This window comes from Dreissena polymorpha, chromosome 5 (genome assembly GCF_020536995.1).
Source record: "Dreissena polymorpha isolate Duluth1 chromosome 5, UMN_Dpol_1.0, whole genome shotgun sequence".
Taxonomy (NCBI): Eukaryota; Metazoa; Mollusca; class Bivalvia; order Myida; family Dreissenidae; genus Dreissena; species Dreissena polymorpha.
Genome location: NC_068359.1, coordinates 126,190,013 through 126,207,058, shown reverse-complemented (window position 1 = coordinate 126,207,058; position 17,046 = coordinate 126,190,013). Strand labels below are relative to the sequence as shown.

General features: G+C 37.0%; 1 protein-coding gene across 1 annotated transcript in view; it reads right to left on the bottom strand.

The window, feature by feature from the left end:
• Window positions 1-17,046, bottom strand: part of LOC127881879 (myosin-11-like) — a 241,744-nt gene that overhangs the window by 147,805 nt on the left and 76,893 nt on the right. The window contains exon 23 of the mRNA XM_052430059.1: window positions 11,908-11,925. Coding sequence (XP_052286019.1) covers window positions 11,908-11,925 — 18 coding nt within the window. The remainder of the gene's footprint in view (window positions 1-11,907; window positions 11,926-17,046) is intronic.

The window sequence follows — 17,046 nt, the reverse complement described above, 5'->3', positions numbered from 1 at the left end:
GAACGAGTTTCATGACTTTTGGACAAAAAATGTGGCTTCTAAACTGTTAACAAGGTAAATGTTGATCACCCACGATGTACAACGCATAATTGTTGGACAAAAGGCAATCACAAAACTTCACCATGAGCATGTTGTGCTCAAGTAAGCTAAAAACTCAATCTTGATCAGATTGTGCAGGTACAATCAGGTACAGATTGTGCAGGTACACACCAAATGTCAAGTAAATATCTGAAAGCGTTTAACAAAAAAAATCCAAAAAAGTGTTGTTTTATAGAAAATGATTAAGTCCAAGATTTTGTAAAAGATCTATGGACCGTAACAAAACTAGAACTTGATCTGCAGGTCACTGTAGGTAGGCTCACACACCCAAAATAAGGTCAGTAATCTGAAAAGTATTATTTTAAAGAAAATTCTTAAGTCCAAGGCCCTCAATTTTGCAAAAAAAATCCATGGACCAGAATGAAACTCAAACTTGATCTGTAAGTCATGTAGATAGACACACACCAATACTCAGGTAAATATCTGCAAGCATTAAGCAAAATCAGAAAACTGTTATATTATGAAAATGTTTAAGTCCAAGGCCCATAACTTTGCCAAAAATCAATGGACCGGAACAAAACTGGAACATGGTTGGCAACTCATGAAGTTAGACTAGCATACCAAAAATCAGATAAATATCTCAAAGTGATATTTAATAAATATTAATGTTATTTAAAAAATAATCCAGCAACAAATTCCTGACGGAGGGACTAGAGGACAATCCGACTTCTGTATGCCACCCTACCTGGTATATAACAAGAAACCGTCAGAGATGGGTGATGCTCTCCAAAGGTTTTTTTCACAATATTGCACTATATATTCAATTAAAAGGAAACGTCTTGAGGGCACAGTAGTTGGGGGGACAAGAATATGTTTATATAAAATTTCAAAGGGCCATAACTCTGTGAAAAATCATCCGACCAGAACCCGCTGATAATATGCACATCTCCTCTTGGTAGTGAAGCTTCCCATAAAGTTTCATTGAATTCCGGTCATTAGTTGCTGAGAAATAGCCCGGACAAGAATTGCACTATATGTACAGTTAATGGAAAATTTCAAAGGGCAATAACTCTGTGAAAAATCATCCGACCAGAACCTGCTGATAATATGCACATCTACTCTTGGTAGTGAAGCTTCCCATAAAGTTTTATTGAATTCCCGTCATTAGTTGCTGAGAAATAGCCCGGACAAGAATTGCACTATATGTACAGTTAATGGAAAATTTCAAAGGGCCATAACTCTGTGAAATATTATCCAACCAGAACCCGCTGATAATATGCACATCTCCTCTTGGTAGTGAAGCTTCCCATAAAGTTTCATTGCATTCTGGTCATTAGTTGCTGAGAAATAGCCAGGACAAGAATTGCACTATATGTACAGTTAATGGAAAATTTCAAAGGGCCATAACTCTGAAAAATCATCCGACAAGAACCCGCTGATAATATGCACATCTCCTCTTGGTAGTGAAGCTTCCCATAAAGTTTCGTTTAATTCCGGTCATTAATTGCTGAGAAATATCCCGGACAAAAATTGGGCACGGACGGACACACGGACAGACACACGGATCGACAGAGGGACAGACGAAGCGGCGACTATATGCTCCCCCCAAAATTAATTTTTTGGGGGAGCACAAAAACATAAAGGTAGTAATGTTCGCATAATAACAAGATAAACATATGTTTTGTTTATACTTTTTATTAAATGTCCTGTTAAGACACTTACAAAAAGTTTCAATTCTTAAATTCTCAAATTTGGAAAAATATATACTTGGTTTAGGTTTACAGTATTTTAGCATAAACATAAATAAATTAATTACATTGTATACATGCGTTACAAATAATTAGTCAAATCTAAGAACAACTTTAAAACACTCAACAAGGCAAAAGTTTGGCTTTTACATATTCCTGAATCGTCAAGTTTTCTTAAGAATTTGACCCCCAGTATTTATTTTGGTTCATTAAATTAAGAAATGACAACATACTTTTTAACTGGTTAACCTTGTATCATGTTCCATAGCAAATGAGAAAGCAGTCTTAACATTTTAATGAAACAATAGATATTGTCAATAACATGCCTTAAATGACAGTGGCAACAAGAGAATATTCAACCAATAATTTGATAATTATGGCAGCTATTTTCTTATTGGTTTGAACATTTACGTACTTTTTGTTGCAAATTAAATAATTGTACAATGTCCCATAACATTCAACACACACATTTTATTTTTCTGATTACTTAAAGAAAGTTAAAAATTATTAAAAACAAGACTATTGCCAAGCAATATAGTCCCCTACAGGCTCCACCATTGTCAGAAATACCACCATTTTCAGAATTTTTGTTGTTGCCATAGCAACCAGAATTTTGACGGAGGAACAAAATGAAATGACGTGCATAATGTCCATATTGCCATCTATCCATGTTTCAAGTTTCATGAAAAAATATTCAGAACTTTTAAAGTTATCGCAGGATCCAGAAAAGTGTGACTGACTGACTGACTGACTGACTGACTGACTGACTGACTGACTGACTGACTGACTGACTGACTGACTGACTGACTGACTGACTGACAGACTGACAGACTGACAGACAGAGTGCAAACCATAAGTCCCCTCCGGTAAAACCGGTAGGGGACAAAAATAACACTTTTTTATAATCCATTTTCTCCAAAAAATACTTGACATAAATATTTAAACGGTTCAGCACCTTTTATTGATGAATGATAACTAATTATTGGATATGTTTAACCCAACCCTGATTAGTGAAAACTTTCCTACACTCAAGTTCTTTGGGACTACTGTTTTGAGTAAAATCTACATTTGCCATGCTTGTTGTTAATTTTTATATTTATTGTGGCTTCCAAAAACAGGTTACATCAATTTTTGGAGGCATAAAGTGCCATCCCTGGAAAAAAACGTGTTAACATACAATATCATTCTCCACAATCTGATAGTAATACATTCATCAAGTTGCATGCAGTGTCACATGAAAGACACTGTCACAATTATATAAAAAAATATTACTTATGAGATTCAACATAACAATTGTACCATACATATAAATAATAAACAAGAGTGCCAAATTGTTACAAGATACGCACGTTTGAAGGTTTTGGACAACTTGATAACTTTACTTTTTGAGAGGCAAAATGATATATTTTTGAATATTAAGCAGCACATATTTGAACTTGACCTAGATATCATCTAGACACAACTTCTGACCAAATTTGGTGAAGATCAGATGAAAACTACTACAATAAGAGAGCAGACACCATGCTAAATGCTTGAAATGCACTAAGTGACCTATTTTTTTACCCGGCATGACCCATATTTAAACTTGACATAGATATCATTTAGACACAACCTCTGACCAAATTTGGTGAAGATCGGATGAAAAATACTTCAATTAGAGAGCGGACACCATGCTAAATCCTTGAAATGCATTAAGTGACCCTGTGACCTAGTTTTTTACCTGGAATGACCCATATTCAAACTTGACCTAGATATTGTCTAGATAAAACTTCTGACCAAGTTTGGTGAAGATCGGATGAAAACTGTTTTAATTAGTGAGCGGACACTGCTGTGGACGCCGCCGCCCGCCCACCTGCCAAGTGTGAAACTATAATACGTCCCGTTTTGAAAAACGGGCATATGCAAAAAAAGACAAAGCATAACATAACAAAATAAAACAAAATGAACTAAATAACTACCATCAGCCCCAAGAAAATTATCATGAAACAAGCAAATCAAAGCCAACACTCATGTAATAAAGTGAACAACCACTGTTAAAAGGCACTGTGAAATAATCATGTGGGATTACCAAGTATTGATTGTATATTAAAGAACTAAAGTAACATGAAACAGAAATTAGTAACTTTGGTAAATGTTATGAGGCAATATATGAAAAGACCATGATCAGTAAATATTAGATACAGATCTAAATCATAAAAATAAAATATAGAACTTTTCTACAAAACTGAATATTTTTAATTTTGCGCAAGGTTTAAGTATAATTGTAAACCAAAAATTGATTTAAAACATGAGGAGATTGAGAACAATCAAATATACAACACTTTAAAGCACATGATAAGAAGATGACAAGTTTGCACTAAGTACATACAGATCTAAATCATGAAACGAAACGAAAATATAGAACTTTTCTACAAAACTAAATATTTTTAATTTTGCCCAAGTTTTAAGTATAATTGTAAACAAAAAATTGATTTAAAAGATATCATTATGAGGAGATGACAACAATCAAATATACAACACTTTAAAGACAACTATACATGTTCTTTTTTCTATCTTTATTAATCTATTTTATTCATGTGCACTGAGGCTTGTCTGGACCTACACCCACATTTCTGGGTCAGTTATTCTGTTATGACTGGAGGTCTGGATTTTCCATCTGGTTGTCAGTCATAACATCCGCGAGGGTAAAATGATTCAGCGGGAAAATAACCACCTAGAGGAAGGTTACAAACAACTAGTTAGCAAATCTGGGACCATAATCTTAAGTTTGTAAAACCAAATTTATAAATAAAGTATTCACTCAATATTTCTGGAAGAAATTTATTAAATTTAAAAAAAATCAACATAATTATACAAAATGTACATACTAATACAAATTAAGTAAAACTTTTTGAGACCACACTTGTTTATTATAATTAAAAAATGTGTAAAATGTTGTTTTTTCAAAATAAAAAAGGAAAACAAAACTGAATGAAAACAATAAACTTTTGATAAGCTACTAGCAGCGGTATATAAATAATGCAAGCACAAACGCAACAAACTTAGACCCAATGTATTATATTGAATTTGGTAGCCTAGAGAAAACATTAGCCATCAAACATTTGTGAATGTTGAGCTTGTAGTCAATATAATCTCATCCTGCAGACAGGATTGCTTCAGTAGCTGTGATGAATGGCCGTGGACTTAGACTTTGCTGGGGAACTGTGAGCTGCTTATTAGAGGCTTTGTCATTTTGTGAAGATTCGTTTCATACTAATGAAGTTGTGGAATGGACAATAAACTTACACAAAGGGCAATAACTTTGCACATTTTGAAATCTGCACCACATGCAATTTTCTATTATATGAAACGTGAATGCCTTCATTAATAATTGCCGAATTCTCCACGCAAGAAAATTAAACCAATGGCAATAACTCTGTAAAAATATGGTACAATTAAATACCGCTCATTGCCTTCTATTATGTGAAGTTTCATTTCAATCTCTATCCCATAATGACAAAATGCCTAAAGCAACAAAATTCAACAAAGAGCCATAACTTTGTAAATATTGGAGTGTAATGTTGTGTCCACTCTGCACTTTATCTCATTGTCCCCAATCATTGATTGTGATGACATTGAATCCAGTATATACTCAAAAGAGTTATATTCCACATAAGAAAATAAAACAAATATCATATAATATACAAGGTATATGTAACCCTTGAAAAAGGTTATGGTCTGTGTATTCTGAATTGCCCTCTTTCATGATGAGAAATTTCATGCATATCCCTTCAATACTAATGGAGTTATGCACTGCAAAGTTCCCTTGCAAAACAAATCTTTATGTATATGGGAATGAACTGTACATGCATATGGGAATGAACTGTACCTGTATATGGGAATGAACTGTACCTGTATATGGGAATGAACTGTACCTGTATATGGGAATGAACTGTCCATGTATATGGAAATGAACTGTACATGTATATGGGAATGAACTGTACATGTATATGGGAATGAACTGTACATGTATATGGGAATGAACTGTGCCTGTATATGGGAATGAACTGTACATGTATATGGGAATGAACTGTACCTGTATATGGGAATGAACTGTACGTGTATATGGGAATGAACTGTATGTATATGGGAATGAACTGTATGTATATGGGAATGAACTGTATGTATATGGGAATTAACTGTACGTGTATATGGGAATGAATGTATATGGGAATGAACTGTATGTATATGGGAATTGTACGTGTATATGGGAATTAACTGTACATGTATATGGGAATGAACTGTATGTGTATATGGGAATGAACTGTACGTGTATATGGGAATGAACTGTACATGATATGGGAATGAACTGTACATGTATATGGGAATGAACTGTACATGTATATGGGAATTAATTGTACATGTATATGGGAATGAACTGTACGTGTATATGGGAATGAACTATACGTGTATATGGGAATTAACTGTACATGTATATGGGAATGAACTGTACATGTATATTGGAATGAACTGTACATGTTAGTTTCCAGAACAGCTCATTAATCACATTACTACATTCATCAAACTTTACTCAGCATGATTCTTATCGGGACAATGTTGCAATTATCTCAATTTTCTCACATTTTCTCCATGGGCACTTACAGAACAAGCCCTAGTTGGCCTGCACTTGTAAATGTTGAACTGGGTTTTGCCAAAACTCTGATTTTGTATAGGTGGGTTTTAAACTTTTTCCTGCTTTAAAGTAATTATACAACTAATCTAACTGCTGATTTGTATGACTGCATGGGGTTGAGCAGAACTGGATATATCAGGACTAAAGACCTAAAGTCTCTCTACCCACTGCCGGGATTAACACAAAAACTTAGCTTTTGGGTTGAAAGGGACATTTTGACTTTATCCTTGGAAATATGGGTCACTCTTTATTTTTACTCAGCAAAACTACAAGTGGGTTGTAAATCTGAATCACAAGAGAGATACAAGTCAATATTGAGGGGTTGATCCATGAAGTAAGCTTTTACAGGATTGGGACTGGTATACATTGTGTATAGAATTTGTAAGTAATACCTTAATTAAGTGGAAAAATACATGTATACTAATATCTTTCATGAAAAAGAATTGGTGTGTAATAAAAAACACACATGCTTTCTATTGCTACTAGATAGCCAACTTTTAAGGCAAGGTCAAGGTTGAAGTAAATGTTGGGTGATATGTAAAATTGTAGTGGTCATAAGAAACAACTGTGCAAGTATCAAAAAGTTGAATCAAGGAATGTTGGTGTTCACAAAAAAGCTAAAATCTACTAAACATGCACAAATGACATATATATGTTATTTCAAGTCTAAATAATATCAAGTTCAAGGTGAAGTTGTATGCTATGTGTGGATTGGGTTGGCTATAACCACAACCATGTCAGTATCCAAGAGTTGTGTTCGCTCATATTGCTGCTACATGTAGGTAAAAGGTAACTAAGGAACAGCCTATTTTGACCAATTGGGTTAAGGGCAAGGTAAATTTAAGGTGAAGGTTGGTGCTGGACAGAACAGTCAAAGCTACGTAACCCAGGCGTTGGCCAAGACGGAAAATCATCAAAACTTCCATAACTTGCTTTTGTTAAAAGATCTATTAGTTCTATTCAGTTAATGCATTTTAAAAAAATACCTGTAAAGCAACCTCCCATTTAAATTCCAGCACATGTAATTTATTTCTGTACATTTCTGTTAAAAATTTAATTACTAGTGCAGTAAAATGTCTTATATGGTTCACACATCCAATCCTATATAAAGTTAAGACATTATTGCTTTTGCCAACAGTTCATCCATTGTTCCGGAACATTACAATTAATTGATGCCTTTCTAAATGGCTGGTGATTATCCTGTTAAATTCACATTATCATCTAGGTCATTTGATGTCACACCATTGAAAAGTGTATATTACAGTTTGCAGGACAACATCACATGCTGTCATTCCATACCGCTGGCGGATTAACAACATTATGCATAAACAAGGGTTTTACTGCAATAATACATTTCAGATTAAGCCTCGGGTTTTACCCTATAGGACATTGTAAATAAGAAACTAACAAATTATTTATGAGCGGAGCTCTAGGAAAAGGGGGGCTAAACCTGCGTACAGTGTCATCCGCACAGGCTAATAAGGGACAAAACTTTCCATTTTTTTAAGGATATATATAAATAAAGGATATATATATATATATATATATATATATATATATATATATATATATATATATATATATATATATAATGACATAAACGATAAATATAAGGATACATATAAAGAAAAATATATCTAATACGAAAAAACCAATGTAGGCCAAAATGGTCATCCTTGATTAGATTGTGTGGACAGCACATGCTAATATGGGCTGAAACTTACCCACATGTGTGGACTGCACATGCTAATATGGGCTGAAACTTACCCATATGTGTGGACAGCACATGCTAATATGGGCTGAAACTTACCCACATGTGTGGACAGCACATGCTAATATGGGCTGAAACTTACCCACATGTGTGGACAGCACATGCTAATATGGGCTGAAACTTACCCATATGTGTGGACAGCACATGCTAATATAGGCTGAAACTTACCCACATGTGTGGACTGCACATGCTAATATGGGCTGAAACTTACCCACATGTGTGGACTGCACATGCTAATATGGGCTGAAACTTACCCACATGTGTGGACTGCACATGCTAATATGGGCTGAAACTTACCCACATGTGTGGACTGCACATGCTAATATGGGCTGAAACTTACCCACATGTGTGGACTGCACATGCTAATATGGGCTGAAACTTACCCACATGTGTGGACTGCACATGCTAATATGGGCTCTAAACTTACCCACATGTGTGGACTGCACATGCTAATATGGGCTCTAAACTTACCCACATGTGTGGACTGCACATGCTAATATGGGCTGAAACTTACCCACATGTGTGGACTGCACATGCTAATATGGGCTGAAACTTACCCACATGTGTGGACTGCACATGCTAAGATGGGCTGAAACTTACCCACATGTGTGGACAGCACATGCTAATATAGGCTGAAACTTACCCACATGTGTGGACAGCACATGCTAATATGGGATGAAACTTATCCACATGTGTGGACAGCACATGCTAATATGGGCTGAAACTTACCCACATGTGTGGACAGCACATGCTAATATGGGATGAAACTTATCCACATGTGTGGACAGCACATGCTAATATAGGCTGAAACTTATCCACATGTGTGGACAGCACATGCTAAGATGGGCTGAAACTTACCCATATGTGTGGACAGCACATGCTAATATAGGCTGAAACTTATCCACATGTGTGGACTGCACATGCTAAGATGGGCTGAAACTTACCCACATGTGTGGACAGCACATGCTAATATGGGCTGAAACTTACCCACATGTGTGGACAGCACATGCTAATATGGGCTGAAACTTACCCATATGTGTGGACAGCACATGCTAATATAGGCTGAAACTTATCCACATGTGTGGACAGCACATGCTAATATGGGCTGAAACTTACCCACATGTGTGGACTGCACATGCTAATATGGGCTGAAACTTACCCACATGTGTGGACTGCACATGCTAATATAGGCTGAAACTTATCCACATGTGTGGACAGCACATGCTAATATGGGCTGAAACTTACCCATATGTGTGGACAGCACATGCTAATATAGGCTGAAACTTACCCACATGTGTGGACAGCACATGCTAATATGGGCTGAAACTTACCCATATGTGTGGACAGCACATGCTAATATAGGCTGAAACTTATCCACATGTGTGGACTGCACATGCTAAGATGGGCTGAAACTTACCCACATGTGTGGACAGCACATGCTAATATGGGCTGAAACTTACCCACATGTGTGGACAGCACATGCTAATATGGGCTGAAACTTACCCATATGTGTGGACAGCACATGCTAATATAGGCTGAAACTTACCCACATGTGTGGACTTCACATGCTAAGATGGGCTGAAACTTACCCACATGTGTGGACAGCACATGCTAATATAGGCTGAAACTTACCCACATGTGTGGACTGCACATGCTAATATGGGCTGAAACTTACCCATATGTGTGGACTGCACATGCTAAGATGGGCTGAAACTTACCCACATGTGTGGACAGCACATGCTAATATGGGCTGAAACTTACCCACATGTGTGGACAGCACATGCTAATATGGGCTGAAACTTACCCATATGTGTGGACAGCACATGCTAATATAGGCTGAAACTTACCCATATGTGTGGACAGCACATGCTAATATAGGCTGAAACTTACCCACATGTGTGGACAGCACATGCTAATATGGGCTGAAACTTACCCACATGTGTGGACAGCACATGCTAATATGGGCTGAAACTTACCCACATGTGTGGACAGCACATGCTAATATGGGCTGAAACTTACCCATATGTGTGGACAGCACATGCTAATATGGGCTGAAACTTACCCACATGTGTGGACAGCACATGCTAATATGGGCTGAAACTTACCCACATGTGTGGACAGCACATGCTAATATGGGCTGAAACTTACCCATATGTGTGGACTGCACATGCTAATATAGGCTGAAACTTACCCACATGTGTGGACAGCACATGCTAATATAGGCTGAAACTTACCCACATGTGTGGACTGCACATGCTAATATGGGCTGAAACTTACCCACATGTGTGGACAGCACATGCTAAGATGGGCTGAAACTTACCCACATGTGTGAACAGCACATGCTAATATAGGCTGAAACTTACCCACATGTGTGGACAGCACATGCTAATATGGGCTGAAACTTATCCACATGTGTGGACAGCACATGCTAATATGGGCTGAAACTTACCCACATGTGTGGACTGCACATGCTAATATGGGCTCTAAACTTACCCACATGTGTGGACTGCACATGCTAATATGGGCTGAAACTTACCCACATGTGTGGACTTCACATGCTAAGATGGGCTGAAACTTACCCACATGTGTGGACTTCACATGCTAAGATGGGCTCTAAACTTACCCACATGTGTGGACAGCACATGCTAATATGGGCTGAAACTTACCCACATGTGTGGACTTCACATGCTAAGATGGGCTGAAACTTACCCACATGTGTGGACTGCACATGCTAAGATGGGCTGAAACTTACCCACATGTGTGGACTGCACATGCTAATATAGGCTGAAACTTACCCACATGTGTGGACAGCACATGCTAAGATGGGCTGAAACTTACCCACATGTGTGGACTGCACATGCTAAGATGGGCTGAAACTTACCCACATGTGTGGACAGCACATGCTAATATGGGCTGAAACTTACCCACATGTGTGGACTTCACATGCTAAGATGGGCTGAAACTTACCCACATGTGTGGACTGCACATGCTAATATGGGCTGAAACTTACCCATATGTGTGGACAGCACATGCTAATATGGGCTGAAACTTACCCACATGTGTGGACTGCACATGCTAAGATGGGCTGAAACTTACCCACATGTGTGGACTGCACATGCTAATATGGGCTGAAACTTACCCACATGTGTGGACTGCACATGCTAAGATGGGCTGAAACTTACCCACATGTGTGGACTGCACATGCTAAGATGGCCTGAAACTTACCCACATGTGTGGACTGCACATGCTAAGATGGGCTGAAACTTACCCACATGTGTGGACTGCACATGCTAAGATGGGCTGAAACTTACCCACATGTGTGGACTGCACATGCTAAGATGGGCTGAAACTTACCCACATGTGTGGACTGCACATGCTAAGATGGCCTGAAACTTACCCACATGAGTGGACTGCACATGCTAATATGGGCTGAAACTTACCCACATGCATTAAGCCCTGCTGTCCAAGAGGAAGGCTTGTTAAATGGTTGAACATACAAGCTCAGGCCCAAACAGCACTATGGTTGAACATACAAGCTCGGGCCCAAACAGCACTAATAACAAATCAAGCAAAACATCAGCAAACATTCTCAAAAGCACACACAATTAAACAACAAAACAACAAGTTACCAAAAAAACATTCTTCAACAAGGGTGAGAATGAACAACACACACTCACGGAAGATGTTACTCCTAACTGTATCATAATGAAAAATGCATCAATAAAATACAAACAAACAACATTTGCATCAAGTCAAACAAGTTTGCATTCTTGGTACATAGGTAACAGTAATGTGTTGATCTTACAATAAAGTGACTTAATGTGATAACATTCTTACACACACAAATACCAAGGAACTGGGTGACTACATGTATTACATGGTTTGTATTTATCCATATTTGTCCGATGATATTCAGAAAACATCAACCTTTATACAGTAACAAGTAAATAATCATCATAATTACTTGAAGGAGATGACTTAAGAATACAACAAGTTTTAAATATATGGCATCTAATCCTGTAAGTTTTCTTCAGAATTGCTCATCATAATGTTTTGAACATGGCAACTGTCAAAGAAATATCATGGCTCAACAAATTCCGCCATTATTTTACTTAAGTGTGTTCAGTCTTTCATTGCTTGTAGTATGTTATACCTCAGACCTCAGATGCAAGGTTGAAAATAGTAAAACTATCAGGGCTTGCACTAAGGTAATAGTTGAAAGCTTCACAGGTGTTTGATATTGAACAGTACTCTTGTTTAGGTTTCATGAAATAAGTAACAGTACTCCTCAAAACTAAAGAAAAAGGAGTATTAGTAATCTATAGCGGCGTAATCAACATTTTTGAAGGGTACTTGATACGCACACAAAATATTTTAGTGCAAATTTACATAATTTAATTTGCGTATTTTGGCAAATACGCCCTTTATCAAGAGTGCTTATTGGACTGTCCACATTTGGATGTTTTTATACTTCCATAACTTTAATCATGGCCCCCCTTTGACACAAATATTTTGGAAATTAATTACTTTTTTTCTTTAGTTTGATTTTTCACTGATTTAAACAGTTTTTCAGTCATATCATGGTGCTCAGTTAACCAATCATACTTTGCCTGGGAAAGCTGGATTTACAGTTTTAAGAGCGCATATTCATGCCTGTAACTGCTCTTCTTGTGTCACAGGTAGGAGCATAATGGCAATAGAAAGGATTTCATGACCAATGCCCAGACAAGACATGTTGCTGAATTAATTACATTGTGAAGCTTGGAACATTGCAATTGAGAGTATTTTAAACTGCTTGAGTACCAACTATATTAGAATAGGAGCCACCTCTGAGAAAATGCATGTACACTTTCTGCTTTTAAGAAAATATTAGTTAAAAGGCAGTTTTTCCTATTTAAAAAATCCAGACGATGGGGAAAGTGAGGTCCCTGATTATCCTGTGATCCTGACGGTACTGAAGAATTTGGCAGATTACAGCGTAATCATAGTGTACACCCGCTTTATTCCAATAAACAGTACTAAATGACTTTGCACAGTCTAAGGATTGAAAACAATTGAAACATGAAACCAAATGTCGATTTGTTAAACATCATTAATCAATATAAGTTAAATAAGAACAAGGGCTGTTTGTAAAACATGCATGCCCCCCATATGGGCTATCAGTTGTAGTTGAAGCCATTGTGTGAATACGTTTTTTGTCACTGTGACCTTGACCTTTGACCTAATGACCTGAAAATCGATAGGGGTCATCTGCCAGTCATGATCAATGTACCTATAAATTGCAGGATCCTAGGCCTAATTATTCTTGAATTATCATCAAGAAACCATTTTACTGTTTCGAGTCACTGTGATCTTGACAGTTATAAAACTTTAACCAAGGTTAAAGTTTTTGGACACACACATATAATGAATGAATTAGGCGTAAGCATTCTTGAGTTATCATCTGGAAACCATTTTACTATTTTGAGTCGCTGTGACCTTGACCTTTGACCTAGTGACCTGAAAATCAATAGGGGTCATTTGCCAGTCATGATCAATATACCTAAGAAGTTTCATGATCCTAGGCCTAAGCATTCTTGAGTTATCCCGAAACAATTTTACTATTTTGTGTCACTGTGACCTTGACCATTGACCTAGTGACCTGAAAATCAACAGGGGTCATCTGCCAATCATGATCATTGTACCTATGAAGTTTCATGATCCTAGGTCTAAGCGTTCTTGAGTTATCATCCGGAAACCATCTGGTGGACGGACCTACCGACGGACAGACCGACCGACGGACCGACTGATGGACCGACCAACATGTGCAAAACAATATACCCCCTCTTCTTCAAAGGGGGGCATAAATATACACAATATATTTATAAAATATGTGTCTCTGCAACAATATTTAGTGACAACACGTAATGTTTAAGGCCAAGCTTTTTTAGATGGTCGCTTAGTGACCGTCTAAGGTGGTTAGTCTAAAATTCAGGTCGATACCCCTTAGCTACTAGGAGCCCAATAGCTGCTTACTACGCGTATTCACGCAAGAAAGAGTTGTATAATTTATGCAAGAGGATTCGAGTTCTCAAATAATATTCATTCACAAATGGAAACATGATATTAATATTGTGTTAAATGCAATAGTTTCGAACGGTGCTTTTATAGAAAAGAATCAACAAACAATGATCTATTGTACGTGTCGCGGAGGAGATTGTTTATGAATGAATAAAATAGTCCACTTTCAGCAGCGTCTTCATGACGTAGTATTTTTGCTCAGTCCATTCATAATATGAGGCTTTTAATAGATGCGCCTGTCGATCAAACAAAGGAAAGTCCACGGGCGATAACAACGCAATAGGTTAAGCTCTCACATACACCTCAATGACATAGTACAGGTCGTAAATTGAGGCTATTAATAGATTTGGGAAAAAGTTAACGCTTATTTATATTCTCAATTTATAAAACGTTGAACATAAGTTCAACAATAACTTCAGCGATACGATAGACAAAAACTAAAAAATGTTTCATAATTGCTAAACCCGAATATAACAAACAATTTATAATACTAATACGGATGACCTGTTTCGTAACCTCGTTCATGCTACTACAGCGGGTATTTCTGGAAAACGTTCTTTGGTTCTCAACAGATAGCGGCGATCTTTTGTATTTACGGGTGCTAGCAACGCAATAGTAGAAGTTAGTAGAAGGTTTAGCTTGTTTATATTCACAGTTCTCAATACATAGACAGTTGGATATGAGTTCATCAATTAATACAAGCATACAATAGGCAACCTCGAAAATGCTTTATAATCGCTAAAACCGAAAACAACTAAATATATTATATTAAATATATTTTTAACAATAAATATCTTTTTAAAATGTAGTCGGCGTATACACTGACTTTGAAATAAAGTTTGCAATTTACTTTTCTAAATAAATAAATACAATTAAACAAAAGTTAAACTATTGTGTTGTATTTTTCACTTGTAAGTTGCATATTCACCGCATGAAATGTGTGTTAGCATTGTCAAACCACACATTAGTGAGTAGATAAAAAATATACTACCGGAGAGCACTTCATATGTGTCCTCATATGCCTTGTTATGAGTATCTTTCTTCACTATCGAAATATATCGTATGTTGATATTTGATTTAAACGCAGTTTTCTTTCGACACATTTAAATCACCCGTCAATAGCGCCGTCATGAGAAAATGGGTCTTATGCGTTTCGGCAAGCGTTTGTTAAACCCAACATGTGCTTTTGCGCAGTCAGGCCATAGGCGATGCTGTTCGCTATAAAATCACTCAATATGTTATGTTTCTCCTTACCAGAAGGAGAGAAAGCTGAGTGGGCTATTTAAATGATGGGCGCATATGGAATAAGACCCATTTTCGCATGACGAGGGTCATTACAAATCTCATTGCGAATTGAAAATGTCACATTTAAGAACAATGCTTTTTGATACAAAATTGAATTCAAAATAGCAAATTGTTAATAATGGCAGCCTATCCACTCATTAAGGAATGATTTCCAGACGAGCTGACCAAGTACGGCAAACATTGTGGTATGATAATTAAACGATTTTCTCTTATCGTGACACTATACTATTTCGCTAATGATTGTTTTCTCATCTTGGAGGCGAAAGTGAAATTCTGCGAGTGGGATTGTAACGCGTTATTGTAACAGGGCCACAATTTGTGTTGTTTGAGCATACAGAGAGTAGTCCGGAATTCCTTACTATGAACAGTGCTACATCCTTTGAATTGAGCACATACGCAGTGATGTAGCAAAAATTCAGAGGTTGTATCTCGAATCAGCTTATTAAATATTCGAAAATATTCATGCGTGTCTGTTGCCGTTATGTAAAAGTCACTAAGATGAAACTGAGTAAAACAGCTACGCCTAAAAGCGCATTAGTGCTCTATACCTATGTTTATGTCAGCGTTGTTGTTACCGTGTGAACTGCTCGGGTAACAAGTAAAGCATAAACAGCAATGTTTATATACTTTTATTCCTCCATATACAAGATACTTTATCAGAGTTCCGGTATAAAAATGGGTCACATTTCGGAAGTCTCAGCGGGACACCCCTTCCCTAAAATTTGGGAAGTTACCCCTCCCCGGGCGCGGATCATATAAAATTGAGGCCAGTCTTCCCATGTTTGAATCATATAAATACATAAATACGTACATTTTATACAGATTATTATAAAAACGAACCAAGGGCGAGAGCTTTGTCACAAATATTACTGATACCCAGACCGATGTTTGACAGCTATGATCAAGGGCACATAACTCAAGAATCAGTGGATCATTGGGGAGGAGTTATCCTTGCATATCCACACCTTATGGATAACATATTTGAAGTTTCAATCAGTTGATAAATGTGGATGTATTTCTCTCAAAAAATTGTTACATTTAATGCTGTTCTGCTTTGTGGGATATTGTCAAGGCAAGATAACTCTGCAATGTGAGGATCACTGCAGATGAAACGGGAGATGTTTGTAAAATAGAAATGCCCTTCCCCCTTCAAACATACAAGACTTTAGAGCTGTCTCTCCCCTTCATTTATAAACCATCAAGCATTGTACAATAAAGGTTGAAGTGTTACATTATGGCAGTCCTGTAATACATCAATACATAGTCCAACATTCATTTAGTGTTTAGACATAATGGAAAGTCTGCTTAAGGGATTGTAATTATAGATAACAACAGTACTCTAAGTGACTATGGTAACTATATAATGTCATCCTGCAAGCCCCAGTGACCATTACATAGATAACAACAGTACTCAGAGTGACTAACTCCATTAAACAGGCTGAATATAAATT